General features: G+C 39.0%; 1 protein-coding gene across 2 annotated transcripts; it reads right to left on the minus strand.

The window, feature by feature from the left end:
- On the minus strand, nt 1-25,460 carry LOC139473592 (UNC5C-like protein). 2 transcript variants are annotated; one of them, XM_071256257.1, is made up of 2 exons: nt 25,378-25,460; nt 1-3,167 (listed from the first exon to the last, which is right to left on the minus strand). In XM_071256257.1, the coding sequence occupies exon 2, from the start codon at nt 3,015-3,017 to the stop codon at nt 1,029-1,031; it is 1,989 nt and encodes a 662-aa protein (XP_071112358.1). In that variant the 5' UTR covers nt 3,018-3,167; nt 25,378-25,460; the 3' UTR covers nt 1-1,028. The 2 variants fall into 2 exon arrangements, with proteins under 2 accessions (XP_071112358.1, XP_071112368.1); XM_071256267.1 differs by lacking the exon at nt 25,378-25,460 and adding an exon at nt 6,911-7,065 and having other exon boundaries at nt 1-3,163.
- Between the last annotated feature and the right edge of the window lie 1,260 nt (nt 25,461-26,720).

Raw genomic sequence — 26,720 nt, forward strand, 5'->3', positions numbered from 1 at the left:
ATATGAAGTTGTCAAGATTCCGGCCTTTCATATATACTATTTAAAAGAAGATAAAGAACACCCGGTGTTTTCATATGACTATAGTTATTCTGTCATGGCTGGTTGGTATTGCAACAGAACCTTCCAATTGTGGTTGTTCTTCAACTTGTTTTGAGTAGTATATTTCACGTGGACAGTCCGACATCACACGAAAAATGGATAATTTTGAGGATCACTGATAATTATAGTCTATATTTTAAGAATTATATATACTAGGTCCCGCACCCATCACCCGTGAAGCATTGACGATTGGTAAAAACTATTGTGAAAACTAATATCACTTGTAACATGCACAATGTATGAGACAACTGTAAAACAACTCATGTCAAAACACATGACATACTTGAGTCCAAGATCTATAAAATATATATCGTCATCACCGGAGAACAATCACCTCATTGCAACATTGTATCCATTATATGTTGACGGAAACATGAAGATTATGTACTGGAGCTCGTCTTTCCTTTAACCCTTTATCCCAGTCAGTACGTGGTGCATCACAAGAGAAGAGAAAAACCAGTCCCGCCCATCCCCGGAAAAAAAATTCTATTGGGCGTATAAGGCAACATAGCGGTGAAAATTATATGAATGGATCACTGAAAAATTAATTAGATGTTTTCGAAAAGCACGTCTTGGTTATTCACTAACCTCTGTTAAAAATAACAAACAGCACGATGCCTTAAACGGGATGCCGGGAATGAGAGCAACTTACAGTACACTCCCGAACAAAGAACAACTTACAGTACACTACCGAACTAAGAAGTGTCACTTGTAACGTCCCAGTCAATCAATCTTCTCATCTCTTTCCATTTTTCATTAACCCGAGGATCGCAAAACTCGGAGGTCTGGGAAACACTGGTTTCTCTGCGTGTGTATCAGTGCTTGATTGAGTTCCTTGCCCGATGACCACACACCTTGGCCAATGAATCATCTCTGATCCCCATCGTCATGGCTGTTAACATATACTCCATTAAACGACTTTCGGTCTTTCAGGTCACGAGTTCCGACTCCACGGGGATCTTTGGAACAGTTTCACGCTGGTGTTGTATTCCTACATTATTGATGTACTCTGCCACCAAATTCGATGCGTCTAACCTCCCTATATCGTTCAGCACCTCCTGCAGGTATACCACACACGCTCCTTTCTGTTCCATGTGTTGGAGAAGAGCCAGTGTTTGACTTGACCTTATTGACTCAAGAAACGTGATGACCTGATCAAGGGACAGCTTGGATGCTAGAGCTCTCCAATCATTGCCTAATGGAGCGCGTGGATCAAGAAGTATCATTAAGTCCCGCTTTAGGTCATCAGGGAAAAAGATGTTCCTCTTACTCATAGATGCCTGTACATCGTCCAAACTGAACTGGGGTTCCTGATTGTCAATTCTGACATCAACGGAAGTTCCATTGCGATTTTGCCTACTCACCTGTACCATCGATGATCCAGGACTGCATGGGTTGGATCCAGGGATCCGTATCGTGACGTTTCGGAGACCAGGTTCCGGTAATCCATTATGAATTTCATTCATATGGATGATTAACCTCTCGCTTTCGTTTTCACTACCGTCCTGGTACGCGAGCAAGTGGATGTTGATCTCATCGGTTCTCTCGTTGTAATCGCCAATTCTTTTGAAACACATGGATAGATGAGGGCACTTCCCGTGCCAAATATTCATGAATGGAACCCTCTGGGTCTCACATCCATCAATGCATGCCCACCTTTCAGATAAGTAGGCAATCGACAGTAACATATCCTCAGCTTTACCATTGTATAGGAACACTTTTTCAGGACAACATTTCTTACTACCAAACTGAGCCTCATTATTAATTGCCCACTCCAACGCACATGGTGTTTTGTTCAGAAAGTAGACCCTGATTTGGTAGTGGTCAACGTCTGGCTGCAATGGGGTTGTGAACACGGCTATCTGGATCCATTTCTTGCCAGGAGATGAATCGGGACGGCATTGTATGCTGGTCAGCAGACTGAAATGTTCCAGTTTCACCTGACATTCTTCTTGGGAGACGACACATTTGCCCACCTCTTCCTTCGCCTCACACAACACGTTCCATTCCTTCTGGTGTGTCAGCTCAGTCTCACTCACCATAATTTTGATACTCGCCGGATCATACGCACAGTGCCTGTAGGATAGGATGCATTGTTCGTTTAGTTTTAGCCCATGGGGTCCGCAGTACACGACAGGGCTAACCAGAGCTTGATACGGGTCCATCCCAGGACTGTCCTCTAAGTCCCAGCTCAGGACTAACGTGACCACCTGCTTCTTTCCTCTGGGAATGGCACCTGGAGGAACACGTAGGGATATGCCCATATTGTCGAGAATAAGAAGATCCCCTCGGTGATCAACCAAATGGGCTACCATAACAACCAGTTTATTAGCCACAGTTTTCATGACGCTTCTTTCAGTGACAATAAACAAATCTTGTATCCCTGCGTCAAACAGTTGCGGGTTTTCAATATGAAGAGAATCGTGATCTGTGTTGTGTTCACTCACTGGATATCCACTGTCATATCTTGCATTTACCTCCTCATGGTCTTCGACACTATGTCTAACACCAGCACCAACAATTGTGTCAGAAATTCCGGGATGAAGGTCATGTCTAGTTTGAAAGTGACGCGCATAGTCCCCAGATCTGTAACCCACAGCAAAGGGATGAATTCGTTGAACACGCCCATAAAATCCAGTCTGGTCATTAACTGAGGCGATCCCGGGGGGATATTCTCTTGGGAAGGGCAGATTGCCAGGGTCATATATAGCCGGGACAGGTGTTGGTGTGTTGAAACGTTTCTTACAGCATCGCCTGATCCACCAGATCAAGAAGACGACAACAATGACAGCCAATGCTGTGATGCAAATCGCCATGACGAGGAACCTTTTTTCATCTTCCTTCATTTCGTCGAACTTCCTTCCTGGGTCTCGTGTCAATACTTCTTTGCTCTGGTCTGGGTCTCCTTGACCCAGCATGGCCTTTTTATTATATCTGCTGATCTGTATGCGACACACGGGTCACTGAAAGAAGCTTCCAGTTATTTAGTGAAGTCTGGTTTTGATACTTTCTCGCGTGCTTGCTCTGTAAAGTCCATCTTGAACCTTCGTTGGTTCGCTAACGACTACCTGCAAAATGAAAGAATCAGAGCTACAACAAGGTTCGAAATGGCCTAGATATCTTGGTAGGTATCAATAAAGAAGGTGTCAACCACGCGTTGACCATACGTGTGCATAGTATTTTATCGGATGCTGTAACCATTAGTTTTGACACGTACATACATACCCACAATCATAGGTTTCTGGTGTGCCAAAAGGACGCCACTCTGCACAGCAAATTGCGGCTCCTGAGACGGTTGCTCCCCACGTCTACCACCCGTCTACCAAGTCATGCATCCACCCATCCATCCATAAACCCTTGTACATCAAAACAATCCAAGTCTAGTCAAAGAAGTTAATTGAACAAAAGGCCCCCCGGCCACGTAAAATAGAGTTACCCACGTAAATACAATCATAAAAGGTACACATTTGGATACAAGTTCTTTGGCTGAATATATATTGGGACAAAGATGTAATATGTTAGGTGCGTTTTTTTATCGTCAGTATAATAGAAAAGCATTTATCGGTGACATTGATTTTAAATAATCTTTGATTTAGATCATTGTAAAATGGACAAACAAACATAAAATTAATTTCATTTTCTACTTCTATATTACATAATGGACATATTCGTTTCGATTTTTCAGTGGACAGTTTTCTTCTATCAGTTTACACATACGAACTATGTAGAAAATGTGTTGTATCTGGGGATGAAACTTAAGGCTTTAACGAAAATATTAGGTGACACGGTATTGATTTTAGAATAGTAACAATTTCCCTCGTAAACCAGCTTTTCGTTGAGATATTGAAGCCTTAACGATATCTACAAATGATACATACAATTTAAGCATAGGTCGTGACAAAGTTTAAGTGCATAAAGTGCAAATATATGATCTGAGGTAGAATAACTTTTTTCTGAAACCAGCTGGAAATTCAGGAATCGTTCGCCCATTTATAAATTCTATTGTTTAATATTGTAGTGAATAATTCCTAAAAAGTTCATTAATGAAATACCTCTATATTTGTCTGGATCACCCCTGTCCCCTTTTATATGCAGTGGAATTATTATAGAGCATGACCAAATGCTAGGGAAAACCCCATTTTCAAATAACCAAAAAACATTTGCATGCGGAAGGCGTAACTTCATATTTAAAACACTTCAACAATTCGATAACTACATCATCAGGGCCAGTTGCTTTTCCACCTTTGATGTGATTTGTCGCATTTTAAATTCATTTTCAACAATGGGCGAATCTAGCATAACTTCATCAACATCCGTGTAGCATTCACGGAAATAATTTTGCATATAATAAGTTGCATCACTTTTCCATCCATCTGTCCATCTTTCCTTATCTCTGCCCATCCGTCTCATTCCATCAACCTAGCTTACCCCCACCCATCCGTCTGTCAACACTAATCTTCCATCTATCCTTACTCCATCCATCTATCTATCCTTACTCCATCCATCTATCTATCCTTACTCCATCCATCTATATATCCACACATCCATCAATCTATACTTACTCCATCCATCTATCTATCCTTACTCCATCATCTATCTATCCTTACTCCACCCATCTATCTATCCACACATCCATCAATCTATACTTACTCCATCCATCTATCTATCCTTACTCCATCCATCTATCTATCCTTACTCCATCCATCTATATATCCACACATCCATCAATCTATACTTACTCCATCCATCTATCTATCCTTACTCCATCCATCTATCTATCCTTACTCCATCCATCTATCTATCCCTACTCCATCATCTATCTATCCTTACTCCATTCACTATCGCTATCTCCCTTCATTAGCCTGCCAACACCTCCTCACATTCACCTATCGCTATCTCCATTCATTAGCCTGCCAACACCTCCACACATTCACCTATCGCTATCTTCCTTCATTAGCCTGCCAACACCTCCACACATTCACCTATTGCTATCTTCCTTCATTAACCTGCCAACACCTCCTCATATTCACCTATTGCTATCTCCCTTCATTAGCCTGCCAACACCTCCACACATTCACCTATTGCTATCTTCCTTCATTAGCCTGCCAACACCTCCTCACATTCACCTATCGCTATCTCCATTCATTAGCCTGCCAACACCTCCTCACATTCACCTATCGCTATCTCCATTCATCAGCCTGCCAACACCTCCACACATTCACCTATCGCTATCTCCATTCATCAGCCTGCCAACACCTCCCCACATTCACCTATCGCTATCTCCATTCATCAGCCTGCCAACACCTCCCCATATTCACCTATCGCTATCTCCCTTCATCAGCCTGCCAATACCTCCCCACATTCACCTATCGCTATCTCCCTTCATCAGCCTGCCAATACCTCCTCACATTCACCTATCGCTATCTCCCTTCATTAGCCTGCCAACACCTCCCCATATTCACCTATCGCTATCTCCCTTCATCAGCATGCCAACACCTCCTCACATTCACCTATCGCTATCTCCCTTCATTAGCCTGCCAACACCTCCCCTTATTCACCTATCGCTATCTCCCTTCATTAGCCTGCCAACACCTCCCCATATTCACCTATCGCTATCTCCCTTCATCAGCATGCCAACACCTCCTCACATTCACCTATCGCTATCTCCCTTCATTAGCCTGCCAACACCTCCCCTTATTCACCTATCGCTATCTCCATTCATCAGCCTGCCAACACCTCCACACATTCACCTATCGCTATCTCCATTCATTAGCCTGCCAACACCTCCACACATTCACCTATCGCTATCTCCATTCATCAGCATGCCAACACCTCCTCACATTCACCTATCGCTATCTCCATTCATCAGCCTGCCAATACCTCCTCACATTCACCTATCGCTATCTCCATTCATCAGCCTGCCAACACCTCCCCACATTCACCTATCGCTATCTCCATTCATCAGCCTGCCAACACCTCCCCATATTCACCTATCGCTATCTCCATTCATCAGCCTGCCAATACCTCCTCACATTCACCTATCGCTATCTCCCTTCATTAGCCTGCCAACACCTCCCCATATTCACCTATCGCTATCTCCCTTCATCAGCATGCCAACACCTCCTCACATTCACCTATCGCTATCTCCCTTCATTAGCCTGCCAACACCTCCCCTTATTCACCTATCGCTATCTCCCTTCATTAGCCTGCCAACACCTCCCCATATTCACCTATCGCTATCTCCCTTCATCAGCATGCCAACACCTCCTCACATTCACCTATCGCTATCTCCCTTCATCAGCCTGCCAACACCTCCTCACATTCACCTATCGCTATCTCCATTCATCAGCTTGCCAACACCGCCCCACATTCACCTATCAATCCATCCTTACCTCATAGGTCTTCAACAACCCATACTTGTCGTAAAAGGCGACTATGCTTGTCGTAAAAGGCGACTAACGGGATCGGGTGGTCAGGCTCGCTGACTTGGTTGTTTCATGTCATCGATCCCAATTGCGTGGATCGATGCTCAAGATATCAATCACAGGATTGTCTCGTCCAGACTCGTCCACAGCTCAATTCATCAACAATTCCACCAACCCATCCATCTATCACTATCCTGATCCACACCGCCATATCCATATATCCACACCTTATTCCATATAACAACACATCCATCCATCCATTCATCCATCCACACATCCATCCTTCTATTATCCTCCATCGACCTATCCATCAAATCCACCTCTCGTAACAGAATGCTGTGCAGATGTACGACACATTAAATTCCGTCACTCCTACTCAGATCTACCTACCGGTTGTCACGACTTCCTGGTCCGCACTTCCCGGAGTACTATTAATCAGGCTAGGTATCCACACTCCTCTAGCATAAAAGGTCCTTGCCCTTGATACATTGAATGAGTACATGAGTGTTTTTCTATCAACAAGTCATTATCCACCAAGCTCCATTTATCCCCACAAATATCATGCATTCATGACACAATGTCATAACGCTTTGTCAGCCATCAAGTCACCTTTGTTAAGGTACGCTAGCGCTACTTCGTATATTATACCATGCAAGGATCCATCTACTGAGCTATGCATATGTAACTAACATATGTTTGACTTTTATCGTGATCGGACGTGCTTTATTTAGTACATGGTTTGTGAGTCAGCTATTTCAGAACGTCAAGTTTATATAGTGTCCACAAATGAAGTGGAAATCCCAACATCTATAAATAGACGCCTTTCACAAAAAGGCGAACAATTCTAAACTGTGTCGACGTATTTGATTGGGTAATGAATTCAGCCAATCGGCGTGGCGTCTGGTCGGAATCGACACTGTTTTACCTGTTTCGTTGACATCCTGTTTCTGACCTGCGCAAAACTTATTCGGGCCTATTCATTCTCCTTGTAGAGCCTTATATTTGTGAGGCTGTATCAGTTTACATAACTACATGGCGACCATGATCATGAATACCACCGTGACAATGATAAGAAACTAGATCAATAAAGCGGCATTTGCCTCGTTTTGTATGGGTGTGTTGGCGTGGAATAATATAATATGGCGTGGTGATGTTGGTGTATGTTATTTATGCAACGAGTACATTCTGTCGGTTGTGGTACAATATGGTGTGAGGGGCGGTCGGGTAGCCTAGTGGTTAAAGCGTTCGCTCGTCACGCCGAAGACCCAGGTTCGATTCCCGACATGGGTACAATTTGTGAAGCCAATTTCTGGAATATTGCTACAAGCGGCTAAAACCTCACACACTCACTCACAACAATATTGTGTGTTTGTTGTGTGTATTGAGTATATATCAGAATGAGTAAACTCTGTATGTTGTGATATAATACGGTGCGGTGTTGTGTGTGTGTTCATATATATTAGAATGAGTATTTTCTGGAGGTTGTATTAATACGGTAAGTAGTTGGAATGAGTTGTGGTATGATACGATGTGTGTTTGGGGTATACAGTAGAACACGGATATAACGAACAAGGATAGAGCGAACAAACGGATACAACGAACAGTTAAAACATCCCCGATTTATCGCCTGTACATTATCATATAAAATTTACGTACATTACGAACTCTCAACAGCGAACTAACGGATACAGCGAACTGATATCTGATCACCGACAAGCCCATCTACCACTAATTAGTGACGTGTATAGCGAACTGAGAAATCTCACTCAGTGTCAAGTGTCACTGACAACTGGCTGTACGCAATCAGACGCGAATCAATACAATCACTGGTGACGATTCAACCTAGTTAAACTTGCATTACGTTAATCTTAATTCTGATCAAATGATAACTTCAGATACAATTTCGTCCGACCATTGCATTAAAATGTTGGTACTTTTTAACTGAATCACCGGTAGATGCGGGAGGAAACGTATATAAACGTGTATGTGTATTGTATTTTGTTTAAGCCAAGATGGCCGGTGTTTCCGAGCGAAAACGTTACACCATTTTTCTCGTGCAGGATTAGCGTGTAAAGTTTGGAAATCACGTGTAGCATATTGTGATGAGAATGAAGACACTCTCTGGTGACACTTGACTGTTTTGTCATCAAGTGGTACACATTGGAAACATCTCTTCTTTACTTTTAGCGGTGAGTATATATTGGAATGAGCACATACTGTAGGTTGTGGTATATATGATGTGTGTTTTGTATATTGGATATATATTAGAATGCGTATATGTTGGAGGTTGTGGTATAATACGCTGTGATGGTGTGTGTATTGGGTATATATTGAAATAAGTGTTTTATGTTGGTCGACGCCTATTTGGATGCATTATCAGAACGAGTAGACACAATTAAACTTTGCAATCTGTTCCTTTTGTACTGGTCAGTTGATATGTCTCAGGCTTCTGGTTCGGAGTTATGGGATATTTATTCACAGGCTTCTGGTTCAGGCTTATGGGATATTTATTCACAGGCCTCTGGTTCAGAGTTATGTGATATTTATTCACAGGCTTTTGGTTCACAGTTATGGGATATTTATTCACAGATTTCTAGTTCACAGTTATAGGATATTTATTCACAGACTTCTGGTTCACAGTTATAGGATATTTATTCACAGGCTTCTGGTTCAGGCTTAAGGGATATTTATTCACAGGCTTCTGGTTCACAGTTATGGGATATTTATTCACAGGCCTCTGGTTCAGAGTTATGTGATATTTATTCACAGGCTTTTGGTTCACAGTTATGGGATATTTTTTCACAGGCCTCTGGTTCAGAGTTATGGGATATTTATTCACAGGCTTTTGGATCACAGTTATGGGATATTTATTCACAGGCTTCTGGTTCAGAATTATGGGATATTTATTCACAGACTTCTGGTTCACAGATATAGGATATTTATTCACATATTCACAGACTTCTGGTTCACAATTATAGGATATTTATTCACAGACTTCTGGTTCAGAGTTATGGGATATTTATTCACAGACTTCTGGTTCACAGTTATGGGATATTTATTCACAGGCTTCTGGTTCACAGTTATAGGATATTTATTCACAGACTTCTGGTTCACAGTTATAGGATATTTATTCACAGACTTCTGGTTCAGAGTTATGAGATATTTATTCACAGACTTCTGGTTCAGAGTTATGGGATATTTTTTCACAAAGGTGTGACCTTGTATACTTTTAGTGAATATGACATACCAATTTTTTCAAACATAGATGGTGAATACTGAAAAAAATGATAACATTCGCTTTCGCACTAAAATTCTCTGTGATTCAATCCTGTTTCTGAAATGTTTGGTTTTCATGACTCTCTAAATATTCGGCCTTGATGAAGACGCACTTGAATATCGACCTATATGTAGAGTGTATTGCAGTCACAGTGATGTGTTTCTGTCCAACATTATTTCTTAAACTCCAAGGTCATTATAGTCAGTGGTAGGGCCTTAAGATACCTGCCTTTAAACAGTGCATTATACCCCACCAGTTGGTACAGTACCTAGTTTATTGATCTAGGCAATGCGACGTCGATCATTAGAGTAAGGACCATGTCTATTCTGACAATGTTCATCTTGACATGATGTAAGGCCACACCGAACCCTGGCCTTTCATTTTTCATTTGTTAATTTTAATGAAAGAAATTGGCCATTTTACCTGCACTCATCATTGGTTGATATTGAGTTATCTCCATGTTTTTAATGCATAGTTTAGTATATTTCTGTTTCATGCTTTTATCATGATATAACTGCACAATCACCTCCAAAATGTAGCTCCGCTAGATATATTAAAGGAAGCCAATGTAAGATATAAAAATGACATAATACCTAATTTAAAAGTAACAGATGACTTAAACAACCCACATTCTCTTCTGACCATCACACCAGTGTTAAAACTATATGTATACCCTAAAATAACACGATTATGTAAGCCTTGTTTTTAGAATACGTTGTACCTGGTGAGGGCACTCTACAGCTACCTTTAGCAAGAATTAATTCATTATATAAATACAAGCGACAAAACCCTTTTCATAATCATAAGACATTGTACGACCCCGACTATGTCATAAGCATGTGTTTGTGAATCACTATCAAAAAGGGGTGATACCTGGAATTGGTCAAAAGGTGAGTGTTTCCTGCCCGCCGGTCACAAACTAATGCAAAGGTAAGTCTATTGTTCAACTGAAAAACCCCACTATAACATGGCAACATATTAAACAAGTGAAAAAAGGGAATTGTATCAGACATTCATTCGTCACTGATGCCTTAAATATTGAAATGTCCTGCTCCTTTCGAAACTTGAGTGAGTGAGTGAGTGAGTGAGTATGGTTTTACGCCGCTTTTAGCAATATTCCAGCAACATCACGGCGGTCGAAACTTCAAATTAGGTCTTGAAGGTTGTAATTCTGATCTTAGTCCTTTTAAGCAAGAGTCGTATGACTGACTCTCTTCGAAATGGATAGACCAATAGAGTATCGACGTTCCATGCTTATATGAAGTAGCTTACAGAATTTTGACATGCGCATTTTCTAGGAATGTCGGTAACCCCCAACACATGCAAATGGACCGGGTATGTTAACGATCCTTTTTAGCCTACAGGATCTACAATTTAAGAAATGCACAAAATGTTTAAAAATTGTTCATATCAATAAGTGGAAAACTTTGTTCATTTCAAATCATGCATATATGGCTAATGGCAACACCAAATATATGATCTTAACCTAAAATTCGTCACAAAGGCTGTTTTTACACTCACTAAGTTTTGAATTTACTTTTTTAAATAATGGAACATAAGCATATCTTTGACATAATCTAAAGCTTTCCTAAGAGATGTAGTTAAAAACTGTACGAATATTGGTAAAAGTTGATCAATGAGATTTAGGTAATATTTGTACGAATAACGGTAAATTATATAATAATTTCAATGAGAGTGTTTACTACAGTGCGCGACACGTGTATAATGTAAAACCATACACACTAAACATAAAACATAAAGATAAAAAAAGTAACAGGTGTGTCTGAGTAAAATACCCCACGATTTGTCTCTGTCCTATATTCCAGATTTCCTAGCATCAACATCGGTACCTCCAAGGGATATTTCCTCCCCAAAGTTCCGCCATGAGTGAGTGAGTGAGTGAGTGAGTTTGATTTATCGGCGCTTTTGACATAATTTCAGATATTGCAAGGCGTCTGTTTAATGTGGGAGGAAAACTGGAGCTGGAGGTTTTAATTACCAATCTGTTGAACCCACAAGTACGGTAATGGTACTGGAAAACCTAGAAAACTGGGATTCGTACCAGCACGCTTAAAGAACAAAAAACTCAATCAACCTCTCGCTCCTACAATGACTAGGCCACCCGTATGCCCCCTTCTGTCAAACATATTTCGCATGCACCTCCGTTTCCATGAACTGTTTTTGATGTAGGTACGTATAAACACATAACGATGACATTTCCAATCTCTTACTATTTGTATCACCCAAAGCAGATTTTATGGTTACATGTATCACAGGCCACACTTTCAAACCGACGTCGTCCACACCCTCCTATTATCTGGACGATTATAGACAGGTTTTGTAACTTTCACCTGAAGTAATGACAGGTGCGGCCTGCAAAGTGGAGCATGATCTCCCGTTCAGCGCGCAACTCTTTGTAGAATTTATTTTGTAAATATTTATCCATTATTAAATTACTCAAGGTGCATGACTTGCCCTTTCTAAAAGCAAAACATATCTCTGCCTTAAAGTTGAACACCGACACTCAATTATAATTACTGGATTAATATACATGGCATAAGTATTATCATGGAAACAGCTGGATATATCTAGTTGCTCAAACATGTCACTCGGTTCTGTTGGTAATTAATGGATGTGTGTAATGAAAAACTACTGAGACCATATCTCAAGAATGTCTCCGCCAACCGTCCCATCCCCATCCCCCCCCCCCCCCCCCCTCTCACCGTTGCTGTTCCCAACATGTCGTGGTTGTCAAGTGTTTATCTGAAGTAGAAATTCACAGATTATCTGGATAATGTTTCTACAATCTTTGTATTATGTTTCAGAACATTATTTACAAGCTACGTTTTATCTGTAGAGAACACATGCACAAACATAATCATACTGTGAAGATACATTCTACCATGAATTTGGAATTTACTCGATTCTGATTGGTCAATCAGAGGCTATTAAATCACAATAAACCCCCTCTGATTGAAACAGCTGGTTTGACGGCCGCATCACCGCGGAAGCTAATATTCATAGAATAGTACTATTTTCAGTCATTGTCGGTAGGCATATTTGAATAACTATATCTACAATTACCGGTTACAAAATGCACAGATGCGGTTACTACAATATTCAAAGGATGTGTGACAATACATTTCGTGCAGAAAAACACGACAGAAATCAACAAAGGGAATGTATTTACGTTTTGGAGACAACAGAGAGCTTGAAATTTTGGCGCTTTTCTATATACGACTGTGACGTCATATCTTTAGCGTCACAATGAGCGATATGACGTCATAATGGTGACGTGCGATGTAGAGCGAAAGCCTTGCAAAGCTTGCTTTGTTTTCTTTAGGGATGCCCACCTCATGTTAGCTTACTAAGTTGCCGTGCTTATATGCTTTCAATGCCTGTCATATGTTCGAGTGAAGTATTACGGTGTAAACAAACTGCTTGAGTATATACAACACCATATTTTGTTCGGTGATTCTGTAATGCAGATCGATAACCCACTCAAAACACTGAACTCAACCCTTGCCGCTTCACTCAGTATTTTTGCTAACACCAAAGAGTTCGCATTTCTTTTAGTCATGGTAGAATGGAGATAAACATACTGTGTTTTCAATGTAGAGTTAGGTTACCTGTAGATTTAACCCCGCTAAATTTAACCTTTGAAACCTCGCGCTGCGCGTTCGGTTCCAAATTCAATTTAGCGGGGTTAAATCTACAGGTAACCTAGCTCTACATTGAAAACACAGTATGTTTATCTCCTAATTGTGGATGGAAACGGTATTTTACCAGTGGGATGACACCACGAGAGTAAATGAATGAGTTGTTATGTCGTAGACAGGTGACTTAAACCTTGAAACAGTTACACAGGTGTTTGGGATGACGAGACTAGATTCACGGTCAATAACATTCTTATCAGTCAAATACCATTTGAGAGTTACCCTGTTTTTAATAAAGCTTATCAACCAAACAGACAAGCCGAGGTCACTGCATTATTCCTGTTCCTTAAATACATGTAGTTTGTTTCATAAAAGAAAAACATTTTAATGTTAAATATGTGGGTTATTGTGTACATGCACGCCTTGCTTTATTGTGTTTCGCAAGCAACAAAATGGGTTTTTACGTGGTCGCGTTTCCCTTGAAATAAGCACCACAGTGAGACGCTTTGTGGCCTTCAACCAACCTTAATCCGCCATGGTGACAAAACGTTCCCACACGTAGAAATGTCACTGTATATACCACGACAGACAAATAGGCTCAGTAATAAACACCGGGGGGTACAGCTAAACCCCCTTCATCCGGACGGTATCTTATCAAGTAAACCGACTCTTCCCTACGAAAGCCTATTAGGGCCAAATTCATTGATAACATTTTTCATTTAAAAGTTGTAATTACAAGTTGTAAAGTTGTAATTACAAGTTGTAAATGTGTATTTACAAGTTTCTCAAGGTGTAATTACAACTTGTAAAATTTCACATTTCTAACTCATAATTACACCTTTTTAAACCTGTAATTACACCTTTCAAAACTTTTTATTTCCATGTCTAAACTTGTAATTACGCCTTTAAATCTAGTTATTACACCTTTAAAAACTTGTATTTTCATCTTTTAAACTTGAAATTACACCTTAAAAACATGTAACTACAACTTTTTATAAGTCGTAATTACTCCTTTTTAACTTGTAATTACATCTTTATAACTTGTAAATACACCTTTATAACTTGTAATTACAACTTTACAACTTGTAATTACAACTTTTAAATAAAAAATGTTTTCAATGAATTTGGCTCTAATAGGCTTTCGTACTTCCCCAATCAACAAGTCACGGGCATTGAGGGCATGTTTTAGGGAATCCCATTATTAACAGATATTCTCGTTCTTCATACTCGTAAAGTAGGACATCAGCTGACATGAAAACTGAATTGTTAATATAATATTTTAATATGATACCCCATGCATGTAGCAATTAGATCCTGATTGAAAACTACATGCTTTGTCTAGCATTGTTGAACAAGATCAGAGAAACAATATATTACAATTTAGGTCAGAAGGTGCTTTTAAAATCAGTGAGCAATTTGCCATAGTGTGTTGCTCGGAGATCGTGTGTATTTTGTTCAACGCAGAATTCAGCAGTAATCTATTTCCATGACGGCGGCCTTAAAATGGTCGAATCAAAACGACCCAGTGATAGATATTATGAGCAAGGGCCCACGCCATCGGGTACGATGACACATCATCAACCTCATCATTTGGACTGATCACCCGAGCCATTAAGTAGCCAGCATAGGTCACTTCTGTAGTATCCAGCAGTATCTAGCTGGAGCTTTATCATACCACTAATGTAGTGTGCGTCAGTGTGTTCGGTCATTGTTCCGGAATGTATTTCCTACAACAGGAAAACCATGTATACATGTGTGTCTCATATTTCATCATCGTATTACACCGCAAGGTTGTTGGTTGGTTTGTTGTTTAACGCCGCACTCAGCAATATTCCAGCTTCAGACGGCGGTCTGTAAATAATGGAGTCTGGACCAGACAATCCAGTGATTGAGCATCGAACCACGCAATTGGCATCGATGACATGCATCCTGTTAGTCCCTCTTACGACAAGCATAGTCGCCTTTTACGGCAAGCATGGGTTGCTGAAGACCTATTCTACCCCGGATCTTCACGGGTCTACACCGCAAGGATTCGTTCGCTTTTGATGATGGAGTATTTGTTAATCTGTATTATCTGCTCAACTTAAGAACTATTGTGAAGAGTATGTATAAAATCAATATGGGGCTCAGCAACCAAACAGATTTCTCGTCTCGTCCAATTGGGCCACTAGAATCGAAACAGACATGACACAGAAAGTATGAAATTAACATACGAAACACAAACTCTATCATGTATACATCCTTCTAAAAGGAATAAATGACTCTAATATGTTGATATATTAACAATGTCAGGAGAAAATATGTCAACTGTATGATGGACAGAAAACAGATCATGGACATATGTATGAATAAGAGCATATGCAAATGAACCTCAAATATTCACGTGCTGCTCGTTCATTGTGTCCTTGTGGGTTCATGTTGTTTTGCGCGGCAGTCAGATATTATAGCCCAGTTATGTTATGGCGACGTTTAAATAACCCTGGGCCAGGAAACCTAGTAGTTGATATTTTGAGGGAAGGTGGCACTAGGTTATACACATGTCAAAACTGTTTTTAGAATTAACACACAAACCTAAACACGTTCTCCGTCACATTATCTTACAGCGTTTAGAGGTCTAAACATGCATATAATTGTATTCGGTGGCTAAACATGTTTAGACTGTACACCCGTATTGAACATTTAGGTCTGTGATGGATTACGAAACAATATGTCTACATGCGTAGACTTTGGGTATTTTGAGTGGTATTTTAAGGGTTTCATCAGGATTACATCATTTAAGGCTTTAGGAAAGCATTCAATAAGTTTTATGGCAGACGTGTGGGGACACATTCCCAAACTTGACGCATCAGCGACCAAAATCATGTCCAACACCATTCCATATTTTGACTTATACCACATCTTTCTGCGCTTGTGAAAACCGGAGACGTAACACACACGTGATTTGGACTTAATATGAGACTTAATATTTTTTAACTTCAGTCTATTTCAGCCATCTATCGTAAATAATACGAGTGTGAGGTAATATTTGGAATCCAAATTTATGAATCGTTCCTGCGTTCAACCGACGGTATAATTATTGTATTAATCAGAAACGTGTAAGATTGCTTTTCTTCAATATTTCCAGGGCCAGTGACTATCATCGGTTGTGATCAGCACTCGCCTGACTGACATTTCATGTGAAAGGCGTCTAGCCAAATTGCTACCTTTGAACTCATCCATGAACTAAAATGTTCATCGTTAGCAGGTGAAGGCCGAATTGCAATAGCAAACGTCTGTGTATCGCAATACGTACCTACTCTCGGCAACACATTTTAGTGAATCGACAAATGTAAGTCAGATGATATACCCACAACTGTAAAAATGGTGATCACAAATCAAGCCGTGTATATCAAAATAGGGTACAGTGTGTAGAATCGTTCCCATATTAAACATAAGTTAATGTAATTTGACACCTTTAAGGACCATTGAAATATTGAAAAAATGTCACTGTGACATGGAATGGGTGTGATCAGCAGATATGATGTAGTCCTTCATTCCTAGATCCATGGGGGCATTTCTTTCAAAACGTGGTGACCATACATATATCAATTCAGATCAATTTGTCAAAAATGAAGGCAAATGTCATCTGAAATTTACAGAGAAAACGGGTGCCAAGGGAGAACACGCTCACAGTTTCACGAACACCTGGTATAAACACGATGTGATAATGGCTCAAGATAAATCAGAATCGTTCAATCAATCCTGCTTTTGGCAGGTATTTCTTATGAATACGGAAGGGGTTTTGTCGCTTGTATTTGACCCATCACACTCACACACAAACGCGCGCGTACGCACGCACGCACGCACGCATGCACGCACGCACACACTTACATGCACTTCTACAATAAATAATACCAGTCCCTTAGGAAGGGAAAATGTGGGCTGTTTTGTGATTCGACCTTGCATTGGTCTGTGTTTACATTCAGGTCAGGTATATCGGGTAAGTAAACACAGAGGGACAGTGTTCAACAGCTTCTGTCCGTCACAAGCATCCCATTGTGGAGGGACATAGCGTTAACGCGACGTTCTACTGAACGCCATGTCGCTTTGTCTATAGCAGAGGTATCATGATGTTTCATAGCCTTATATGCAATATTGAGAGTTTGTGTCGACGAGGTGTCACTGTACCTAGCACATTTAAGTTAATGCAGGTCCCTTTTCGGCAATTATAGAATAAATGACTCTAATTTATTGCATTAAATATGTAAAATATTTGTATTTCCATACACTGAACCGATGATAAGCATCCCGACAGATGCAAACATATAAATGATTATTTAAGGCGACGATTTTATTGCTGTTGGCAAATTTAAACATAAAAGTTATCACAATATATATAGGCAAAAAAATCTTTTCCATAATCACATTTTGGCAGGACGTCCAACATTTAAAAAAAATACATTGCTATTTACAGGTATTACCTTATCAGTCAGATCTGACATGTGACGTGTGGCGAAATCATTGATTTCACATCACTCATATAACATACAATTTAAAATACACACTTGTCAATATATTTAGCAGTGTTAAGTCGTATTGTTGAGGAGAACAAGGTTCATATTTTTTTATTTCGTAGCTTAAATCAATGGATGAACCAAATGATTCCCGTAATGCCTGTTGAGCTTATAACGAGTTGTTTGTGATAAGACCCCAATTTGCACATCAGATCATTCTAATATGGTTGCCTATGATTATGATGAATATTTGCACATACAACTTAATTGAAATAATACTTTTGGGGGGAAGGAACGGTGGTAATTTAAGAAATTTTATCTTAAAGATGCATTCTTAAATAGTGCTTTTGAGCATCTATTAACATACAGTGCATGAATTATTTCAATTATTTTAATTATTTATTCTAATGTCTTCCTATATATTCAAGTTTGTTCGTTTCTCATTCCATAAATATCTTAAGAAATATTGAGGATTGTCTATAAATTCGTCGGGGGAGTGGGAAGTGATGTGTTAATATGTGCAGGTTGAGTCGAAGTGGCTGGGATGTTACCGGTAAGGTTCAACGTTCTTTTTATCCAATTTGCTGTAAGTCTGACATTATAGTATACTTTAATGAAAATTATTATTCTAGGTAATGTTATTATCACACCAAGCCCTATACATCTCACCATGTGAGTCTGTAAGGGTTAATTGTAAAACCGTGGCAACTATCTTGAGAATACAAATAATATGATAAAAAAATACGCAATGCACATATTTAAAAAAATATATAGTATTCTTTAGTCTTTTTTGTGTGTTTACCACCCACGGTTCCTTTAGCTGTGTATTAAGGTTTATTCCAATTAATTACTAACCACACTATTGACAGCTGAGATCCTGACAGTTTGTACTGAACTACTGAGTCCATCCCAATTGCTTTTATTTTATCCAAATGAATTTGGAGGCCTGAATATTGCAGAAGTGGATTGATAGACTTACTTCAGATCCGTACAAATATTACTGCTTGTCATCAGCATAGTATACTACTTTCTTATCGCCTAGTTTCATTTCGGATATATTTGCTTTTATTTTGAAATATGGATAATTCCTCAATATGTATCTACTCAAATAAACACAGCTACTGAGCAAGTGGGTTGCGTTGTCCACAACCTCTGGCGGGGTATATCAACAATATCCTAGAACATTAATATGTGTCCACTTTGGATCATACAAGATATGTCATTTTTAGCAACTGTTTGTGGTATCTTTGTTAACATCTTGTCATGGGACAGGATCAAATTTTTAAAGATCTTTAACAGTATCAAAACCTTAAGTGTGTCCAATGTTCTTTTGATAAATGGATTGGTATTTTTGTTTCTTGCAAATAGTATATCATGTAGTACTATCAATACAATAAAGTATACAGTATCAAAACTTACATGTAAGTGTGTCAAGTGCTTTGTGAAAAATGAAATCATTGTATTTTTGTTTTGTTGCAAATATTATATGATGTAGTAATATCATTGAATACACTCGAATACATTCTGTATACATTTGCAAACCTGTCATGTATGACAATTATGTAATCTATTCTGTAAACAACATTTAATTAGGATGAGATGTAACGATATATCTTAACAGTGGATTATTGCCATTTAATTAATTATATTTTCGTAAACACCTCCCGCACAGACCATGTTTAACAAATTACATGTTCGAGGGCGTAACTAACATTAAGCGACCCATTGTCAATGATGTCCATCGCCTTTACAACTGCCACCGCGTTATGCCCCCGGTGGCAGGTAGCAGGAAGTGTTGGGACTACATGACACAAAAATTTAGGTTTTATTTCGATTTTTTCCATAGAATTGATAGGTACGCGTGTAAGACAAGCATAGTCGCCTTTAACGGCAAGCATGGGTTGCTGAAGACCTATTCTACCCCGGATCTTCACGGGTCTACACCGCAAGGATTCGTTCGCTTTTCATAATGGAGTACATGTATTTGTTAATTTATATATCTGCTCAACTTAAGAACTATTGTGAAGAGTATGTATAAAATAAATATGGGGCTCAACAACCAAACAGGTTTCTCGTCTCGTCCAATTGGGCCACTAGAATCGAAACAGACATGACACAGAAAGTATGAAATTAACATACGAAACACAAACTCTATCATGTATACATCCTTCTAAAAGGAATAAATGACTCTAATATGTTGATATATTAACAATGTCAGGAGAAAATATTTCCACTGTATGATGGACAGAAAACAGATCATGGACATATGTATGAATAAGAGCATATGTAAATGAACCTCAAATATTCATGTGCTGCTCGTTCATTGTGTCCTTGTGGGTTCATGTTGTTTTGCGCGGCAGTCATATATTATAGCCCAGTTATGTTATGGCGACGTTTAAATAACCCTGGGCCAGGAAACCTAGTAGTTGATATTTTGAGGGAAGGTGGCACTAGGTTATACACATGTCAAAACTGTTTTTAGAATTAACACACAAACCTAAACACGTTTTTCGTCACATTATCTTACAGCGTTTAGAGGTCTAAACATGCATATAATTGTATTCGGTGGCTAAACATGTTTAGACTGTACACCCGTATTGAACATTTTAAGTTTGTGATGGATTACGAAACAATATGTCTACATGCGTAGACTTTGGGTATTTTGTGTGGTATTTTAAGGGTTTCATCAGGATTACATCATTTAAGGCTTTAGGAAAGCATTCAATAAGTTTTATGGCAGACGTGTGGGGACACATTCCCAAACTTGACGCATCAGCGACCAAAATCATGTCCAACACCATTCTATATTTTGACTTATACCACATCTTTCTGCGCTTGTGAAAACCGGAGACGTAACACACACGTGATTTGGACTTAATATGAGACTTAATATTTTTTAACTTCAGTCTATTTCAGCAATCTATCGTAAATAATACGAGTGTGAGGTAATATTTGGAATCCAAATTTATGAATCGTTCCTGCGTTCAACCGACGGTATAATTATTGTATTAATCAGAAACGTGTAAGATTACTTTTCTTCAATATTTCCAGGGCCAGTGACTATCATCGGTTGTGATCAGCACTCGCCTGACTGACATTTCATGTGAAAGGCGTCTAGCTAAATTGCTACCTTTGAACTCATCCATGAACTAAAATGTTCATCGTTAGCAGGTGAAGGCCGAATTGCAATAGCATCAAACGCCTGTGTATCACAATACGTACCTACTCTCGGCAACACACTTTAGCGAATCGACAAATGTAAGTCAGCTGATATACTTGATCACAAATCAAGTCGTGTATATCAAAATAGGGTACAGTGTGTAGAATCGTTCCCATATTAAACATAAGTTAATGTAATTTGACACCTTTAAGGACCATTGAAATATTGAAAAAATGTCACTGTGACATGGAATGGGTGTGATCAGCAGATATGATATAGTCCTTCATTCCTAGATCCATGGGGGCATTTCTTTCAAAACGTGGTGACCATAGATATATCAATTCAGATCAATTTGTCAAAAATGAAGGCAAATGTCATCTGAAATTTACAGAGAAAACGGGTGCCAAGGGAGAACACGCTCACATTTTCGCGAACACCTGGTATAAAAACGATGTGATAATGGCTCAAGATAAGTCAGAATCGTTCAATCAAACCTGCTTTTGGCAGGTATTTCTTATGAATACTGAAGGAGTTTTGTCGCTTGTATTTGACCCATCACACTCACACACAAACGCGCACGCACGCACGCACGCACGCACGCACACACGCTTACACACACCTCTACAATAAATAATACCAGTCCCTTAGGAAGGGAAAATGTGGGCTGTTTTGTGATTCGACCTTGCATTGGTCTGTGTTTACATTCAGGTCAGGTATATCGGGTAAGTAAACACAGAGGGACAGTGTTCAACAGCTTCTGTCCGTCACAAGCATCCCATTGTGGAGGGACATAGCGTTAACGCGACGTTCTATTGAAAGCCATGTCACTTTGTCTATAGTAGAGGTATCATGACGTTTCATAGCCGTATATGCAATATTGAGAGTTTGTGTCGACGAGGTGTCACTGTACCTAGCACATTTAAGTTAATGCAGGTCCCTTTTCGGCAATTATAGAATAAATGACTCTAATTTTTGCATTAAATATGTAAAATGTTTGTATTTTCATACACTGAACCGATGATAAGCATCCCGACAGATGCAAACATATAAATGATTATTTAAGGCGACGATTTTATTGCTGTTGGCAAAATTAAACATAAAAGTTATCACAATACATATAGGCAAAAAAATATTATCCATAATCACATTTTGGCAGGACTTCCAACATTTAAAAAAAATACATTGCTATTTACAGGTATTACCTTATCAGTCAGATCTGACATGTGACGTGTGGCGAAATCATTGATTTCACATCACTCATATAACATACAATTTAAAATACACACTTGTCAATATATTTAGCAGTGTTAAGTCGTATTGTTGAGGAAAACAAGGTTCATATTTTACTATTTCGTAGCTTAAATCAATGGATGAACCAAATGATTCCCGTAATGCCTGTTGAGCTTATAACGAGTTGTTTGTGATAAGAACCCAATTTGCACATCAGATCATTCTAATATGGTTGCCTATGATTATGATGAATATTTGCACATACAACTTAATTGAAATAATACTTTTTTGGCGAATGGAACGGTGGTAATTTAAGAAATTTTATCTTAAAGATGCATTCTTAAATACTGCTTTTGAGCATCTATTAACATACAGTGCATGAATTATTTCAATTATTTTAATTATTTATTCTAATGTCTTCCTGTATATTCAAGTTGGTTCGTTTCTCATTCCATAAATATCTTAAGAAATATTGAGGATTGTCTATAAATTCGTCGGGGGAGTGGGAAGTGATGTGTTAATATGTGCAGGTTGAGTCGAAGTGGCTGGGATGTTACCGGTAGGTTCAACGTTCCTTTTATCCAATTTGCTGTAAGTCTGACATTATAGTATACTTTAATGAAAATTATTACTCTAGGTAATGTTATTATCACACCAAGCGCTATACATCTCACCATGTGAGTCTGTAAGGGTTAATTGTAAAACCGTGGCAACTATCTTGAGAATACAAATAAAATGATAAAAAAAAATACGCAATGCACAAACGTGGACCTGGAATATTAAAAAAAAAATATAGTATTCTTTAGTCTTTTTTGTGCGTTAACCACCCACGGTTCCTTTAGCTGTGTATTAAGGTTTATTCCAATTAATTACTTACCACACTATTGACAGCTGAGATCCTGACAGTTTGTACTGAACTACTGAGTCCATCCCAATTGCTTTTATTTTATCCAAATGAATTTGGAGGCCTGAATATTGCAGAAGTGGATTGATAGACTTACTTCAGATCCGTACAAATATTACTGCTTGTCATCAGCATAGTATACTACTTTCTTATCGCCTAGTTGCATTTCGGATATATTTGCTTTTATTTTGAAATATGGATAATTCCTCAATATGTATCTACTCAAATAAACACAGCTACTGAGGAAGTGGGTTGCGTTGTCCACAACCTCTGGCGGGGTATATCAGCAATATCTTAGAACATTAATATGTGTCCACTTTGGATCATACAAGATATGTCATTTTTAGCAACTGTTTGTGGTATCTTTGTTAACATCATGGGACAGGATCAAATGTTTAAAGATCTTTAACAGTATCCAAACCTTAAGTGTGTCCAATGTTCTTTTGATAAATGAATTGGTATTTTTGTTTTCTTGCAAATAGTATATCATGTTGTACTATGAGTACAATAAAGTATACAGTATCAAAACTTACATGTAAGTGTGTCAAGTGCTTTGTGAAAAATGAAATCATTGTATTTTTTTGTTGTTGCAAATATTATATGATGTAGTAATATCATTGAATACACTCGAATACATTCTGTATACACTTGCAAACCTGTCATGTATGACAATTATGTAATCTATTCTGTAAACAACCTTTAATTAGGATGAGATGTAACGATATAACTTAACAGTACATTATTGCCATTTAATTAATTATATTTTCGTAAACACCTCCCGCACAGACCATGTTTAACAAAATACATGTTCGAGGGCGTAACTAACATTAAGCGACCCATTGTCAATGATGTCCATCGCCTTTACAACTGCCACCGCGTTATGCCCCCGGTGGCAGGTAGCAGGAAGTGTTGGGACTACATGACACAAAAATTTAGGTTTTATTTCGATTTTTTCCATAGAATTGATAGGTACGCGTGCATGACAAAGAGTCTTTTCATCTTCAAGAGAAACACGCCTGAAGCACAATTACAAATTCAACATAAACTCGGGTAAAAATCATTGCTCTCTTAAAAACATGCATTCGCGACTTGATATATATTATAACATAACGTGTACAGTAAACTACGGTTATAACAAACACGCTTATAACGAACTTACGGATATAACGAACTTACTTTTTTGGTCCCGACTATTTGCTGTAGTTATGCTGTATTTATGCTTATAACGAAATACGGTTATAACGAACTAAAATTAGTAGTCCCTTTGAATTCGTCATAATCGTACTTTACTGTATATTCATTCACACATATGACATATTGAAACGACTGTTCATTACCAAATTTATATATATATATATATATATATAATACGATTACCTTGATGATACGCTGTCGCACGACTGTTCATTACCAAATTTATATATATATATATAATACAATTACCTTGATGATACGCTGTCGCAGGTGTGGTGAAATGGAATTTAACGTCTCAATCAAGATGTTTTCAGTTATACAGCGAAGTGCACGCATGTGTCTGCTTGTGCTAGACTGGTTATATAGTGCTAGCCCACTGAGCTACCATGCCGCAGTTTAACAAGGATACCCCACAGAGACACATAACACTGACTCCGAGCCGACCAGGCCTTGTGTTATCACCTTAATGCCGAGCATCAGGCAGGAGAGCAACAAGTACCATCTTTAAATGTCATTGATATGACGCGGACAGGGGATCGAACCACCGACCTTCCCTCGTGGGTTTAGACGTTCTATCCACTAGGCCATAGACACAGTCCTCGTATATGAACATGACATTCTCAATACAACACATGGGTCACGTGAACGACACGCGTACATGGTTCCCTGTGTGCACAAAAGCTCACACAGAACGGAACGCTGACACAATTTCAACACTTGCCAACAAGACACAATGTCAACACAACATCCGAGTCTAATCCGATTAAAGTTCACCTCTACCTCTCTCAAGTGGTTAAATCCATAGTCATTCAATTTCAGTTATCACGAAGAGTAACGGCCAAGTCAAATCAGTCAGAGCGATGGTAATTGGATATATGTCAGTTGGTACATATGATATATGATGGTGGGACAATTACACAATAAGGCATTATAGCTTACCTGTCCGTGAGTGTCGTTTATGTATCCATTACAGCGGCGTATATAATTTAAATTGAAAGAGAGACTGCACAGTACAGGTAAGCTTCCTGGTTGTCTTGTTAACTGGATCAAATGTGACCTGACCTTGACATCAAACGTGAGGTAATCCCGGGTGAGTGAGTGCTTGCTTACATTGACATCGTGATATTTAAGCGCGGCTGTATCAGGGAAATTGACGCTGGTTCGAATCCACATAATAACTTTTTGCATAAGTCTCCATTTTCATTATTTTTTTGTATGATTCATTGAACGTTTACTCAGTCGGTTGGGTAAAATACGTGGGTTTTACAGAACAGCATCGAATTCACAGCAGTTTAGGAAGGGCTCTACCGGGACGATATTAACATTTGTTGAATAACATGAGTGGTAGTGATCTGACACGAAATATATTTATCGTGAACATTATTTATCCGGGATCATATTTGTTATTAAATGTGTATGGGTATTGTCACCGTTGATCAAACTTTGCTCATGTAACGGTCTCGTGATCGATCTGCCCTCGGCAAAGTCCGGCGGTCGTCATTGTACAGCGTGAGAACATGCTGTATCAGAGAATTAGTTGCCCGACTGTTTCATTCTCTTGTTATCTTATGGCACTCTCAAACCATGTATTGACTTGATGTATGCTATCTCTTATATGTTCGCTATCTCATTCGTGTATTGAAAATGTTTTTGTAACTTTTATTTAAAACATTAGGGGAATGTCGACTCAGATATTTCTCATGTATTTATGATCATTTTTACCTCCTCAATAATTGTACATAGCTTGTTGTAAATCTTTAATGATACCGTTGGATAGCTTATATTCAGCGCTTCATTTGGATACTTCAGTATGGATATAGTTGTTATCTTGCTATGCGTGTTTTCCCCATGTTGAGAAGCACACGTTCAATTGGCTGTCTACACATCTGGTCGGTATCGTGTCAAAGTGTTGCTTTAGCTACTCTCATGTTTATTACCGTAATACAGTTGCTTAGCTGAGCCGCTTGTGTTTTTGCTCTGATGTAACTGTTCAGTGATCTTTGTCAGCGCAGATTGGGTTAATCTGATCTTTTATTGTCATCTATTAGTACAATTAGCAGCTTCTGATAAACCTGTGAATCTAGTACCACGTTTTGTCTATTGCTTGCTCTATTCTTGTTTAATGACACACCTGATCACTGGAGCACAGCTCCGTGTCGGGGGCATGGGTGGCCCAGTCGTCTAAGGCGCCGCGATTCGCTGTGCAGAGTTGCGTCCCTTGGGCACACAAGACACCTATGATTGTGTGTTCGAATCCCGGTTCGCCCCGATTATGTTTCTAG

This window comes from Haliotis cracherodii, unplaced genomic scaffold, assembly GCF_022045235.1.
Source record: "Haliotis cracherodii isolate W230 unplaced genomic scaffold, xgHalCrac1.p SCAF_1, whole genome shotgun sequence".
Taxonomy (NCBI): domain Eukaryota; kingdom Metazoa; phylum Mollusca; class Gastropoda; order Lepetellida; family Haliotidae; genus Haliotis; species Haliotis cracherodii.